This window comes from Sturnus vulgaris, chromosome 3, assembly GCF_052056855.1.
Source record: "Sturnus vulgaris isolate bStuVul1 chromosome 3, bStuVul1.hap1, whole genome shotgun sequence".
NCBI classification, from domain to species: domain Eukaryota; kingdom Metazoa; phylum Chordata; class Aves; order Passeriformes; family Sturnidae; genus Sturnus; species Sturnus vulgaris.
The window spans coordinates 32705660-32722193 of record NC_142245.1 but is presented as its reverse complement, the minus strand read 5'-3'; the positions used below and the strand labels follow the sequence as shown (position 1 = coordinate 32722193).

The 16534-nt window shown below is 36.4% G+C and overlaps 1 protein-coding gene across 5 annotated transcripts in view; it reads left to right on the top strand.

Annotated features, from left to right (window-relative positions):
- PLD5 (phospholipase D family member 5) overlaps nt 1-16534 on the top strand; it is a 167996-nt gene that overhangs the window by 86172 nt on the left and 65290 nt on the right. For all 5 annotated transcript variants that reach the window (XM_014878057.2, XM_088161318.1, XM_088161321.1 and 2 more), the window contains exon 3: nt 13528-13696. In XM_014878057.2, the coding sequence (XP_014733543.1) occupies nt 13528-13696 (169 nt within the window). The remainder of the gene's footprint in view (nt 1-13527; nt 13697-16534) is intronic.

Here is a 16534-nt window from a genome sequence, read left to right as displayed (position 1 = left end):
TTCCATAAACAGTTGGCTTGCACCTGGGAGGGCTGAAGGAAACCTATCACCTTTGTGAGAACTTTTTGCTTGCCAATGGACAAATGGAGAGACAAAGAGCTGATATTTTGTTACTGTTTTTCTTTCTCTCATCACCATTACTGTTAAGTCTTTTAGAGTCTCTTGTTCTCTGTGATTTTATCTCCATTTCTATCTTTGGAGCATCAGTAAGGTGCACTTTGTTTTGAATGTGCTGTGCAGGTTATCAGTAATTTATGTTATTTATTGATAGTCACTGGGACTAAGGGACAGAGACATACTTTGAGATGTTTCTCCTGCCATAGCATCTCCATTGATACATAGTTTGATTAAAGAGATTAATAAAAATTCTTCCTTCAGGAAAGATATTATTAAAACATTTCTAATCAGTTATAACTGAAGTACCAGCTGACAGAAACAAACTTCCCTGCTCCTTCTCAGGCCTGAGTCTTCTCTGGGTTTGGGAACAGAGATGTGAAGTCTTCAGAACGTGTCTTTCAAAACATCTTCTTTCATAGTGGTAGACTGGGGAAGTATCTTCAAAAATTGTGTGATAAGGTGGTAGGTATCTATTCTGAATTGTAGGTTATTTTTTGAGACTCCAGATATTTTTAGTAGTAAGGCCTAAGAAGAGTAAATTAGTCCAATTGTAATCTGTTGTTTTGTCTGTCTTGACATAGTGCTAATATAGTGTGCAATGTATTCTTGTCCAGGATATGTTAGGCAATGCACAAAATCATGAATTACACTATTTATACCTGACAGAACTTAGTCTTGAACTTGTGAGAATGTTGGATGTAATAACCTTTCATTATATCTCTAAAGTATCCACCAGAGGAATTATGCTAGAGTGAATGTAGCCCCTGAGAAGACTGGCATGAAGCAAGGCAATTCCTATCTCAAAATGTTGAGTTTTCTTCAGATTTTCTATCTTGCAGTGGGAAAGTAAAATTTCAGCAATGTAGACTTGTCAATCTTTATTCTTTGAGTAAGTCTGAATGAATTGTTTACTATAAGGTACAACAGCACACAGTTTATGAGAAGCATTAGAGACAGAATAAAAAAAGAATGAGTGATAGTTTAGTCTATATGGGTATGGCAGGCAGTCCTGATGAACTTACCTTTAGTTGTCTTAATTGAGAAACTTTAGGTCCACAAAATACCAGAAATGGCAAGATTAAATAATACTGAGGGTTTTTATAGGGAAAAGGATTAGCCTAAGTAATGAGTAACCAATAAATGTGGAGGTTTTTTCTCTTTTTGAATCAAGGTAAGATGGCTTCATATCTAATCACTTTGTATAAGGTAAATTAATAGGACATTTTGTGTTCCTCTGATCTTGAACCTATTTTTATGTAGAGATTTGTAGTTGTGAATGTCCAAATTAATTCATAAACATAAATGCAGAACTAGAGCATGTTAGGGAATATTTCTGCTTTACTAGTTAGTGTTTCTATCAAAGTTCCTTTGAAATAAGCTCTATTTTTGGTTTTATATATCTACCTTTCTTATCTTACAGTTGTTTTTGTTCTGTAATAATTTAATTAATAATCTTCATACATCTCATTTGCTGTTCCAAGTAAATTTTCTACATCCCATCTGTATTGCTTTAATTTACTGATTATAATTTGCTCATTATAATTTATGATTAAGACAAGAAAAATTCTTTCATCTGTTGTGATGAAAGTCTGGTCTCTTCGGAATAGGATACTTGAAATTTTATGCTTCCCCAGGTAGTGTTTGTAAGTTAACATATCTTCTGCTTAAAAACCTCCCAGCCTGTAAATTTTTCTTTGGTGTTATACAATATTTCAACGCAGATGTTGGAAAGAAGGATAAAAATTTCCCTTTATTTTGTATGATGTAGGTTCTATGAGACTAATATATTTCCAATGATAAGGTAATTGACTACTTTAGCAAGGTAAGGCTGACACAGATGTACTCTGTATCAGTCTGAGCAAACGTTTTGGTGGGTGAGAAGTTACCACAAGGGAGGGCAGCACTGGTACTGTAACATCATGAACAGGGAATGTATTTTAAGAATCATTGATGTTCACTGATGCATATGGGTAAAGCCTTATAAAATAAGGGCCTTGTTACCCTTATAAAATCATGGCTCAGACCTGCTCCTTGGGCTAAGTAGAAGAGGACTATGGGAAAGTGACTCAGCTGAATCAGAGGTAGAAAAACAAGTTATATAACCATCATGTGTTCACATCCTGGTGTATGGTAGTTGGTTGGATTATGTTTGTTATTATTTAAAACTATATAACTGATGAAGGTCTGACTGCTTAAGAAGGCCTGGTTTTTATAATAAAGCAGAAGTCTCCTTTGCACTGCCTGGGGACTCTGCTTTGTTCTGCATCACATAGCCCACTATCAATAACATTCATATTCTAAGGAGTGTATTTTGTGCTCAAAGACTAGGATGAGAAATATTGTGACTGTTCGGAAGAATTTGGGAGTTCAAGATAACATCATAGAAAGCAAGAGGTGATCTTATGGTCTGGAGTTACAGAAAAGTAACTTAATACTGCAAAGCACAAAATCGTTCATTTGCAGATTAAAAGGAAGAATGGGTGCTGCTAATTGAGAACTGGAGGAGCATGGGGATTAGAGCAAGGCATCTTACTTTATTATTGACATGATCTCTTTGACTTTTCATAGGCTGGGAATGAATGAAAAGCCTTACTCAATTTCTTAGATTGCTGGAAATTGCTGTAACATATTAGCCTTTATCATAGAATCTTCTTAAATTTAAATTTTGCTCCATTGTGAGAGTGTTAAATATCAAAACAGGCACCCCAACTTTACCAGACAAAGTGATGAGCAACCTGTTCTAAGAGGACCTGCTTTGAGCAGGTGATTAGACTAAATGACCTCCAGGGGTATCATCAAACCTGAATTATTTAATAGTACTGTCTGCTGTTTAGTTTGCTGGATTGCCAGTTGGATCTCATTGTTCTCTTCTGCAGTGGTGCTCTTCCTTATCGTCATGTGAGCTTTTTATGTGCATTCTTGGAGGAGTGCTTGCCTTCCCTATGATTCAGTGTGACAGAGGTGATGCTGGAAGTTGTTAATTTCCTGCTAAGGATTAATCCTGGATCTTTTCAGCAAAATTTCTTAATGTTTTGGGTTTTTTTCTGCAGATCCCGTTGTGTAATTTCTTATTGCATGGACTGGGTTAACACCTCAAAATTGTTCTTCACATATTTTCTGTACCTTCTTTTTGTCATCCCTGCTTAACAACATTTTTCGTGTTTCATATTTTGTGGAGTTTATCATTCCTTAAGTTCTGAGGTTATTCTGATCTTGAATTATTTGAAAATAATAATAAAACATTCTCGGAAGCAACTTGGAGCAAAAGCTACTTAAAGTGTCAACTGTTTTATTGGAACTTGTTGCTTACAGTTTTAAAACAGAGTTGTAGAGATTTTTTTTTCTTATGCCTATTACACATCTCAGCATCATCTGGCTTTTAGTTGGTTTATTTCTTTAGTCTTGGTATCTTTTTACTTTATTTTGCTCTTTGAACTTCACGTATTACAGCAGTCATACAGAAGGAAATACAGGAAATGACAATAGTGGGGAATTGCAGCTGACTGTAGAGCTTCCTAAAGATACATTTCCCTACAGAGATCATTAGGATTGAATTTGAGCAAAAAAAATTTTTTCTGAAGGCAGAAAATAATTGGATGATCAAAAAATGCCCTTTCCTCACACTGAGAATGGGAAAACACTTTTTTCAGATTTTTGAATTTGAAAATACATCTTTTAGTTTCTCATGGGGATATAAGTACCATTTTGGTTAACAGTTTAATTTTTGTCACTCCCAGGCAGTAGTCCAACTGAAATTTTACTAGATTTTCGACCTTTCTGCTGTTTAAGGGAAACAGTTCCTTAGGGAAACTGTAATAAAAGTAGGTAGAATTGCTTAGAGATAGATGCAATAATATTTATATCAGGCAAGAAAAGTGCCAAGTACTTAATGCCATTTTGAAAGGCATTGGTAAGTTTTAATCTGGAATATTGTGTGTAACTGACCATCAGTAATCAAGAAGGTTGAACCTGTGCTTAGTAGGAAAAGGTTCTAGAAGTGAAAAGTTGCTTTAATAACAGAGATACTAAAGGCGTTTGGCTGTGCAGGGTGAAAGCTAAAAAGGAAAATTATTGTCATCCATGAAAATAGCACAGGAGAGAGAAATTACAGGGTGGGATCTCAGTTATTGAGGATAAATGCTAGAGCAGGTAAAAGGATATCAAATGAGTCAGTTTTCTGCCTCGGAAAGCTGCAAGATAAAAATATTCCAGTATGACAAGTGGTAAAAACTCTTGCTTGTCCTATTGTCTTTTCCTTATCTGGATGCCAAAGTCATGGATTCAATCCCTGTAGAGGCCATTCACTTAAAGAGTTGGACTTGATGGTCATTGTGAGTCCCTAACAACCCAGAATATTCTGTGATTCTGTGAGAATTTAAGAAAAAAGGCATATGAAACATTGCCTGAAGTAGCAGGGAGAGGGACTTGATCACCCAGAAACCTTCTCCATTTGACTTTGGAATATCTGCTTAAGGTCCTACACACTGTCCACAGGTTCTGTTTTTAAAGTGATATATCTGGTTTTGTAATTGCTGCAGCTGAAAGAAAGTTGCAGGAAACTTCTAAAGAGATATCATTAGAAATAGTAATTAGAAGTCTTAGTTGTTACTGCTGTGCTTCTTGTAATTAGGAAGCTGCCAAGTTATCTGTAAACCCCCTTAAAAAACTAAAACAAAACAAAAAAAAAAAAGAAAAAGCCATGCACAAAAAACTGTCACCCAAAACAGTAAGCTAAATTAGACTTAAATGAGGCGTGTTATGTAAAGAATTGAATGATGACAATTTAGGGAGCAGTACTTAAAAGTATGTTTCTTCTCAGCAGAATTTTTCAGAGGCCTGTGCTGCTTCTTTCTAATGTAGTAATTCCTAGGAATTTGCCAGAAATTAATCCTACTTTGCCACTACTGCTTGAGTAACAAGAAATGCCACTAATAAGAGCTTTCAGTCTTCCTGGACAAATCAGAGAGAAATGGTGGAGAAACAGAATAGAATGCACAGATCTGTCCTGGAGATTTATGCTTTCTGCCAATTAAATAATTTGGAAGAAATTTCCTGAGAGGAACACTAACTAGATGAAGCAAAACAACAGAGGTCATCTAGGGTTTAACATGTAGTAGAGGGAGGCAAGGGGAGAAGGAGCCATGAGAGTAGTAATGTTCAAAACAGGGCACATCTAGAGCAAAAGATGGTGGAGGAAAAAAAAATGGCACATGGTTGGAGCAAGCTTTTTTGATGCAGAGAAGGCCCAGGAAAAATATACAAGAGTAGGCCTATTGTCTTTAGAAAACCCAGTGATCCCCACAAAAGGACTCTGCTGACTCCAGTCTGGCTTCCTTCCAGCATTTCTTTTCTCAAGAGCAAGAAGAAAGAAAATCTCACAAGAATGAACAGTTCATTCAAAGGGGTGCATTTTGAGCACTTACCAACAAAGTTTAAATTTCATTGTACCACATTTCATCATCACAATGAAGGATAACCATGAGAGAAATTGTCTTTGTTCCCTCTCACAAAGTGCTTCACAAGGAGCTGGAATGAATAAGCATCTGGGGACAAAATTTGATGAGAAATATGGGAGCTAAAGAATGAAGTAGTTGTAGAGAAGCTGGTTAAGCTACTTGAAGTTTGACAGAGCAGATACGAGTTCCTGAAGTGCTGCTGTGACCCCAAATAAGTTTCAGTCATATGCAAACATCCTTTGTTGGTGATGAATTTTTTTTTAATAAGATGAAAATGCAAGCTGTTTTCCTTCTGTTGTTTTTTAAACACTATTGTGAAATCACAGTCTGAAGGGAAGTTATTCTGGCACGTGATAAGGTGCTGAAGAGTTTTGTAGCACATTTTAGACGTGACGAGGACAGGGGCGTATCACAGACAAATTTTAGAGCTTCTTGTCATGATTCGTCATAGCCTAACAATAACCTAATGGAAGTGTCTTACAGAAAGCCCAAATATATACGAGGAACAGATGGCAATTTCTGTTCTTAGTCTGTGTCCATTAAATAGATTTCACACATATCCTCGAGGCTTGTCTCTGTTGTGCATAAAGAGAGCCATGAGCAGAACACTGCAGCGTTTGACCTCTGCATTGTGCCTTCTTGTATGTGAAATTCAGCTACAGTCTGCTCTGAAATGAATGATGATTAGTGTCTAGAGATACTGTTGCTTTCTTTGACATAAAAGTGCCTTGGTGTTTCATTTGAAAAAAAAAATTGAGCATTTCAAACAAGAGATTGTTTGAAGTAAATCTTATTTACTTAAACCTTAAGAAATATTTTTCTAATGAAAATATAGGCATTTTTCCATTTTAAAAGGGTGCAATTCAAAGCTCTGATAGCAACCAAAGAATTGCATAAATCTAGAAATGTGATCTATGATGCCTTTTCTATTGATTATGAATTTTGAAAGGTCAACTTCTATTAGAACATGGGGAAAGTGAGATGATTGCTGGGTCGGTTTGGTTCAAATATTGTCTTTTTGACATTTCTTGTGGCCTTATCAAACATTCCATTTTTGCATTATGATGTTTTGTAAATTTACTTACCTTTTTGCTGAACTTTAGGTAAAGTATGAAAGTTGTGCTATGTTTCAGCTCTGATTACTGATTGCACGGCACAGCAGGGCTTCAAGAACTGCCAACACAGCCTGGATTTAGATAGTAATGATCAATCATCAGTTCCTGCAAGATTTCACCTGAAGTTAAATGATGAAATATGACACCTGAATGTTTTCTAAAGTGGAACTCTATTCTGTGTCTTGGAAATTTAGATGTAGTTGTCACTATTGCAGCACTAGTTGTCACTATAACAAGTAATTCTTCCCATGTGGAATAAGGCACTGATTTTCCTAGACGAAGATGGGAAAGCTGGGACAATAAAGCATAGCATTGGAATAATAATGATTTTCCAGTCAAACCAGCCTTAACTAAGTCTGTGGTTAATCTGTTTTTAATTTCAGGTATTGAATTCTTTTATTCTTCATGAATTTATATACAGAATAGAAATTAAGAGCAACACAAGACTGCTATTATATAGGTTTTAGCTTTATTTTGTTTTTACATTTGTCTTTATTAAATATAGCTAGGCTTGTTCCTGGTTTGATGGCTTGGCTGCTCAGCTTCATAATGTAATTTTCCTTCCTGGTGTCAAAAAAAATCTGTCCAAGTCATAAACAATGCAATATTTATAATTATTGCGTAAAGTATTTATATGTTCTGGCATACTAGGTCTTTGTCTTTTTGATCTGAATGTATATAAATGGTTACAGAAGGTATAAAAAAGAGGATAAATTGTTCTGAGATTTGTATGTTCAGATTTGTACCTGAAAAATCTTCTTTGTCTGCATTGGTGAGAAATGCCAAACTGATGTCTAGAAAACTAAACTCTACGTGCTATCTTCTCAGTTAATTAAAAGTCTGTTCAGTAAACTACTATTTCTTTGGTTCTCTTCATTCTTATGAAAATAATTCTACCAGTTAGAGATTTCAGAGTCTCAGCTCTTGATACTTACTAGTGATTCCTAGTTCTCAGATTTATTTTGCTTGTATAGGGACTTTAACAATCAGACAAGTTAGTTTGTTTTTGAAATAATTTTAAAATATCTAATTTATTTAGGTTTTCTCAAATAGGCATGATAATGCTATGGTTCAGGCATAACATAACAGGGCTAGAAACTGGCAGCAAAACCACACAGTATTTTATTCCAAAAGGGTCTTTTACATATTTTGTCTGTCTCTTTGCATTAGATTCTGTTTTTTTTTCTTCTTCTATGTGGGTTTATTGAGTCCTAATGGTGCCAAATATTTTTAGACAATGGAAACAACAATCTTATTTCAACATCCTTGTTTGAACATTTAAAGAGCGAAGGGCAATTGGTAAGGATTATTTTGGTATGCACCTGGATATATATATATATGTGTGTAGGAAAAAGATCAGTAATGAGTGGACTGTTCTTCATAATTCACAAGAAATCCTCAGTCTGCAGAAACCATATGAAAAGTCCTAAGGCTGCTTAAGGTTCTGTGCTCATTGTACTTTATTGATACGTTTTCTTGAACTGAGGTAAATATCAGTCATGTCAGTAAAATAAATGAAGATCTTTAGTGTTTACTATTCATTCTTTTTTATTTGATACTTTATATGATTGCTATCTTGGTTCCAGTATTAAAATCATCTTGGCAGGCTAGATTGAATTTCCAGCTAAGGTTCAGATTTGCTTTGACACCAGTGAAATACTGTCCCTAGTAGGGTGAAGTGATATTGTGAAACATCTGGTCAATTCTTTCCCTCTTTTGCATGCAGTTTTGCCTTTGGGAACTGAAAGCTGCATCTGAAATGCAACTGTGAAAATGTTGTTTTATCACCTAAAATGTGTTTAATTAGAAATCATTCACAGGTTTAAACCTTGGATGACTAGTGAGTTTGTATAGTGGATCCTTCTTTTGAAACTTTTGTGCTTATGGTGTGTTACAACACAGGTATTGTGTTATTCATCACAGTAGGACTTTATTATTGGTACGTTCATCTGAAGATGATGGTATCAGAGGGAGGGTGTCGTCCTTTTCATACATAAGAATCCATGGGGCAATCCAAAAAGAAGAGGTATTCCAGGAGTGCTTCTAGTTATTTGACCCAGAGAATTGAGTCTAATTTTTAACTGGTAAAAAACAATATTGTTCCACTGACATAAGTGCTGACTGAAAATCTTATTTTCTATATTGTACCAACTGAGGATGTGGGATATAAAATCTGCCAAGATTAAAGGATGTGCTGTGCGTGTCCGCATGCTGTATTTATCTTCTAGACATCGTGATGAGTGGGCACAAAAACAATTATGTGGGCACAGCAATAACAAAGTGATCTTCACGTTGATTACAAAAAATATAAAAAGGCCTAAGTGGTGAGGAGTTAAAGTATGTTTTTAAATATAGTTATTATACTTCAATTGCTTCTGTGGACTGGTAAGAAAAAATGAAAACTAAGTGGAAAGAAGAGGCAGGTATAGAAGGGGAAAGGTGTAAGTTCTAATTACAGGAATTAACTGGTGTGCTTAAGGATGTACTTCAGTGAATACTTGAAGTTGGCAGGGCTTTTTATTCCCACTCTTGTGCCACAGCCACCTTCTGCAGCTGCATGCTTAAAAGGATCAAGCCACTCACTTGGCTGAAGAGGCCTGTGTCTTCTGAGTCCAGTCACAGATGGTATTCACAGAATTTCAGCCTCTGTTTAGGAGATCTGTCAAAATGTTTGCAGTAGGTGCAGCTCTAGCTGCATGTTACTGAGCAAAGCATCTGTGCCCCTTGCATTTGTGATGTAAAGTGCTGGGACCCTTTCTTAGGTCACGGTGCCCTGGTGTCACGCTGGCCCACGGGAGCAGTGTGAGTGAGGAGTCACTGACTGGCTCCTGTGATGGAGAGCAGAAACCCAGGGCTAGTGTGTCCTCTTTGGCTTAAGGCAGCACAGCCTTTCATTTTAAACATCACTCCAGTCTGCTCTACCACAAACTTGGAAATGTTCAAATGAAACTCTGTACCTTGCATGTCTGTAGAAAAATATATTTAATATCATAAACCTGAATTTATCCACATTCACCACAGATCTAATTCAATTAATAATCTTGAGCCAAGCATTCATCATTCCAAGGTTTTGTCTCTGAACATGAAGGTCTTCACGACTAAAATTCAAAAAGCAGAGAAGTAAATGCCATCAAAGAGCTTTCATAGCATGCATGTACTCAGGCACTTGCACACATACAAACACACACACATGTGCCTCACCAGCTGAGACTGTCAGTGTTTGAGGACTGTTACAGAACTTGTGATACATTCTCAGATGCTAATAGTCTAGATGCTTTTGAGTACTGATCTTGAGCTCACAGTCCTTTATAAATTCAATCTTAGCTGCTTTGCATTTCACTTTTAACTCTGGTGTTCTGTCTTGACTATCCTATAATGGGTCAAACATATTTTATTTAAAATTGAATTTGGCACTTGGCTTTTTGTATTGCTTCTGAGCTTGGTGTTGGGTTTTAACATTGGAAGTTTATGGTAGGATCAATTCATTATTGAAGGGAAATCCACGTTTTATGAAACCAACGTTTTAACTAGTGCCCTAGCTAGATGAAATGTCTTTTTTTTTCCTTATTTTTTTCTTTTATTTTTGCTAAAAACCACAAAATATAATCATAGACTGTGATACGTTGGAAGGGCCCCATCAGGATCATTGAGTCCAGCTCCTGGCCCTGCACAGGACATCCCAAGAATCGCATCATGTGCCTGAGAGCATTTTCAGACTCAGGCTTGCTGTTGTGACCACTTCCCTGTACTTGCTATTTGGTAAAACAGACGAGTAGGAAAAATATTTCCAGATAGTATCTGTTCTGAATAACAGTTCTGTTAATTGGGATGCATTTGGCTTCTACTGGACACCCAAACCCAAACTATACAATGGCAGGAGCTGTGCAGTCATGTGTGTTACTTAGTGCTGGTGCTATAGCCTGGTGAATGCTATGCAGATTTAGAAGCTGGAAGATGTTCTAGTGAAGAGCAAATTCATTCCAATAGTCGGGATAAACGTCTTTGCCAAGAGGCACCTTGTCCTTGACAAGAGTCCTTTTAGGAGGAGTTGAATTCCTTATTGCCCAGTAAATTTTCCTTGCTACTTTCTTTGAAAAGATGAAAGGTTTTGACTGATGAGAAATGAGCAAGAGCCCAAACTTTTGTGCATGTCTTGATGGCATCTGTAACAAAATGTATGTGAACAGCAATGGCCCACAGCTCTTCCTGCATTATAGCTTAATGCACACCTGAATAATGTGAAGTCAGAAATAAATATGTATGTGTTTGGCTGGGTCAGGTCCATCACCTCAAATATGATGAGTTTTAGGTTTGGAGATACTGGGGATATGCAAAAAGCCTGACTGGATGGTGTCCTGGCATTGACTCTCCTTTGATAAGGAGAGTTGAGCCACATGACCTCCAGATCATCTTAGCCCTTCTGTGGCAGGGTTAGGTTTTTGGCAGCTCTCAACTTGCCAGAGAAAGAAACAGAAGTGGAAGTTAAGCTGATGCTTTCCAGTGAGACACAAGTTCAGTACAGCCTATAGGAAACACCACTAAAAGCCACTGGAAGTGACTGTGACAGATTCAGTCCTATCAGTTATTTTGTGGGCTCCTGTGTAATTCATTTGCATGGGCTCCACTAAAAAGCACTGTGTATGGCAGGCAGTATTCTAATGTTGGGAAATTTCGGTCACTACTTGTTCAAGGGAGTGATGTGCACTTCTAAATTCTAGCTAAATCAGAACTGCTTTTGACATTATCTTATTTTTGAATAATTTCAAATTATTTGATATTAAGATTGTCTTTGAAGCATATTCAGAATAACTCTTTCCTGTATCTAGATGTGATTGAGTTGGGGATGAAAGGTTTCAGAAAGAGGTGCATTCATTTCTGATCTTTGCAACTGGATTATGAGGGGGGTTTCATGTCCTTGTAGAGATCACTTTATCTTCTCAGCTTCAATTTCTTGCTCTTTGGCCATTATAAACTCTCCATAAAAAAGTTCTGAAAACATGGGCATGCTAAGAGCTACAATATTTTTAGTAATGCTAACTATTAAAAAAGAACAAGCCAAGCTTTCAAGTGATTTAACCAAAGTTTTATGAAGTTCTGTTACAGGATTATTAGCAAAAGTAAGGCTAAATCTCTGAGTGTTAGACTAAAATAGTTTATTTTTAAAAGTTTTTTAAAAGGCACTCAATTTTTAGAGCACTAGTTATTTCAGAAAGTTTGTAACCAAGGTAGGTAGAATGTTTTAGAGTAAAATATACTTTAAAGACTTTAAAAAATCTAGTTATGTTTTTAATATTTTACAGCTTATTTTCTGATTTCCAACTCCATTACTGCAATGTAGCTAAGTTTAGTGTTAACAAAGTAAGTTGGGGAGAGTATCACTGGTAATTGCACCTTAATGATACCTACGTTGTTTGTCAGATTTGGGGGAAAAAGAGAACATGCAGGAGGAGCTGAGCCTGTTCTGGTTTGGGTGGTGAGATTTTTTACCAGGCCAGGAGATTGAGAGTGTGATAATGACCATGGGTTTACTTTATCACAATTCTTGCTGGGTTTTCTTAACATTGCTTAAGAGTACCAATCTTCAGTCTTTTAATGGGTTCACTTCAGAAACATGCTTGGTATTCTGAAATAGCTGTAAAAGTTTCCATGTGAGCCCTCTAGGATGAGCTGAATTAATAGAAGATACTGTGCTAATCTGTTTTTCTAAGAGTCAAAACATGTACAATTCTCTTTTACCCTGGAATTTTGTAATAATGATTTACTTATAGTTTACAAATCATATTCATATTAGTGGAGTTGATAATTAACACTATTGACAAGTACAAAAACAGTGTGAAAATGCTTGATGTACTTGTATATAATAGAGGAGTGTTCTCTGAGTTCCTATTACAGCTTTCCTACATCTGGTTTGTATCATTCACAGTTGAAGTGGCAGATGTTTGGGGCATTTATATGAAAATTTATTCTCTTTACCTAAAGCCAGAATTACTTTATTTAATTTTAAAATTCCTCTGATGAGTGTAGAAAGAAGCTTTACCTGCTGCAATTTAGCAATTTAGCAGTGAGGTGGTGTGCTGAATGAAACACATCATTTCCCTGAGCAGAGGAGCAGGTTTTAAGCTGACAGTTTACTACAATGTTTCTTCAGCTTCCTGGATGTGATTGTATCCATATGAATTTATGTACTCTAATTGAAAATGTTTTGAATACTGTAGAAAGTAAGATCAGAGAGCTTTCCAAAAAGACCAAGAAACTAAAAGGTCATAATTCGTTTTTAACCACTGGGTCCCAGTTAGATCCTTACACTGGTAAACAAAATCAGAAAAATTGGGTAGCTTAGAGCAGTTGGAAAGGGAGAATTCATAGGTAGAGATAGCAATGTAATAAAATGCCAGCTGTAAAAGCAGACCTAAGAGAATGCCAGGGAGTGTATTTCTTGCCACATTCCTTAGAGGGAGAAAATATATTCAGAGATGAGAGTGGCAAAGCAAGAGGAGATTGTTTCATTCTTCCCATCCTTGCCTTAAGGACTGATTTGCACTTAACTGTGTTGCAAGAAATAACCTTTTCCCTGTGTAAGCTAATTTTGAAGACCTTTGAAAGCTTAATTGGCTTTGCTGCATTAGCAGTAGGTCACTTCTGCACTTCATTGTTCTGGGAAGTGTGGAGCATCACAGTCAGATGCTTCAGGGAGAGTTGCAGGTTGGCAGACTGCTGAGAGCCTCTGGGAGCAGCTGTTGAACCCCAGGCCCAAAACCTGAAGTTCTTTACAATTTGGAACCTTCTAATAAAGAAAAGTGCTTTTGTTAAGTGGTTATTTTTTCCTTATCTATTCTCAGGGTTGCTCTTGTGGAAAATATTCCTGAAGGGATCAACTATTCAGACAGTGCACCATCCCATTTGTCTCTTTTCCAAGGCTGGATGAATTTGCTTAATATGGCTGAAAAGTCTGTTGACATAGTATCTTCCCAGTGGGACCTCAATCACAGCCATCCATCAGCATGCCAGGTATGTTCTAGCCTAACCAAAGAGTGAGACCTTAACAGTCTGTTCTTGTTGTCAAACTATTACTTTTACAGAACTAAAACCCTTCCCTGTAGCAGAACTATTGGTTTGAGTAGTCTAAAAAATCATTTTCTTATGGGGATTTTCCTGCCAAAACAGAAGTTTCTGAGAGCAGTGGTGTGCTTGGATTAGATAACATTCAACATAAACTGATAGCACTTCCATCTTAGGAAAGAGTCATTGTGTAACCTTAAGAAAGCTGTCAAATTGTATCTATACTAGCACATCCACCTATTTCGGAATATTCATAAATCTATATTATTATTTTCTATTTAGTGCTACTGATGAAATAAAAAGGCAAGCATGTGGATTAATTCTCCAGCCAAATAGATGGATAGAATTACACTTACAAAGAACAATATCGTATCAGATGATTCATAGCTTTTCAAAATTAAACTTGGGAGGAAGCAGTGTTCAAGATTTCTACAATAAAAAACAGCATGAAAATCATAAATCATAGTCAATAAGGCAGACATGCATTACAGTGATGCTGTGCCAACAAACATTCATTCTTGAGAGCAGTCCTCTTAGAAATATGGTCAGGAAAGGTTTCCATTTAGCATCACTTGTGAAACTAAGATAACAAAGAGGGCATAGGCTGAGAGCATCTTCTCTTTTCCACTAGAGAGATTGTTTGCTGAAAGGAGCCACTCAGCTGACATGAAATGGGGCTAAAATGACAGCCGGGTTGCTATAAGGAGTCAGCTCTATTGTACCATGGCATAAACTCTTGTCTTTTCTTTCTAGTTCTGTTGATGCTGTGCAGTAAAAAATGCCCTTTGGTAGATGATAGGCAAATCTTGGTATTCTAACCAACTATATTCTGCTTCTTTTGAAATAGACTGTAGCCTCGCTGAGCAGCATACATAAACTTTTCTTCAGAATAAGTTTGGTGCATATCTATTTAAAATACTGAAAATATAAGGTGAGCAGATGAATAGAAAATGTAATGCAAACCCTTCATTTTGGAACTCTTCTAAATATTGGAATATGGTTTGTGAATAAATTTATGGAATATCAAAATACTGATTTTTTAAATGTAATTATGCAGCTAAGCTTTATTTAAATTTATTGCCAAAGTACCTTCAAACCCATGTACTGTCATTCAAGCAGATGAATTCAAAGAGATAGTGCCTTAGATGTTTCTAGGATGCTCATGAATTGATATGTGAATGAATCTTTCAAAAACATTTTGTCTGAAAAAAATTCAGCATGTCATTTGCTTCAAAACTGCCAGAGCCTAACAAATCCCAGAGGATAAAAAATCAGCAAAATTAAAATTGGGATTCCAGTAGTTAAGCATCAAATCCAGTCCCTTTTCCACATTCAAAGTAATTCACATTGCAAAGTAAAAACTATATGATACTGTTCAGCAGGGAAAGGAAAAAGAAAAGCCAGAAAAATGAAACATTTTTCATAATATTCTAGCTATCTTTTTCTGCCTGCTAGTAGTCTTACAAAAATGAGTAATTACTTCTGCTTTAAGGCAATTAATATTCCAGTCATTTTCTCATTTGTACAGCAGTGTGGGCTGAACAGCTGATAGATCTTTCTGTCAAGCTTGTCCATTCATGCTAGTACACTATATTGTTATTGGCCAGTCTGACTGCTAAAAAATTGCCAAGAGGCAGTGTTTCTTAGCAAATTGCTGCCCCAGAGAATGTACACAAAGCTCACTCTGGGAAAGGGAAGGGAGAAAACTTGTGTGGTTACAGCTGCTTTCTCCTCTCAGTGAAGTGAAAGTGAAATTTCTGAGGAGCTTCAATAACTTTAATCTAGTAATTGTTTGAAGAGTAAGTCCAATGTCCTCAAGTCTTTACAATTTGAGTTGGGGAAATTTGAGCAGCATAGCAGAAGCATTATGAAAGGTAAGGGGGTGAGATGCAAAGCTCCCAGATAGTAGAGGGCTTAGGGAATGAGTTCTAGTTGTTCTTTGAATGAGTCTTGTTTTTTAGAAGCTAAGAAAATTTCCATACAGACCATTTCCATTTTATGAATATTCAAGTCATATTGGAGAGCAAGGTTCTTGAACAGACACAGGTTTTTGAAGGAGAAAAGCAGAGTTGGCTAGATTTCTTTTTCTCAATTAGTTACAAGGTTTAACTGCATTCTCTATGTGTGTCTGTGTAGTCACACACACAGATGCAGGCATATATGTACACACACATATGGGCAATATATTGAAGAAACATACTGCAGGAAATTCTGCAACTTTGTATACACACATACATATATATGCCCAATATATGTGTCACCTGTATGTATACATATTGTCCTGATATATATTGGACATACATAGATATGTATACATTTGCATATATAAAACTGCAGAACTTCCTGCTGTATTTTTCTTTATTTTTGTTTGTGGGTGTGTTACCTGGTGTCCTTGACTCTGGCTTGTCTGTATTTTGTTGTTATAAATCTAAATAAACATTCATTGCCAACTGAGCTGTCCAGGTCACAACAGCCACGCTCAGTCATCTGAGATGATGAGTTTTGGTAAATTGGATTCTCTAAAGACAGACACATGATGAGGCAGTGTTTCTGTGCTTCAACAGATAAAGCAGTCAAATAAACAAATATTTGCTTGGCAAAATAAGGAGTTCTCTCTACGTTGCTTTCCTCACTCAGAAAAATCCACATATTCTGGCAAGTTTGTGTTGTCATATGTGTGTTTTCAAGATAGCAGGGCAGTTGTCATGTAGCAGCATTGAGGCATGTGAGAATGTGACTCTTCCTGTGGTAATCTATGTTTAGAGATATTAGAGGAAAATTGAAACT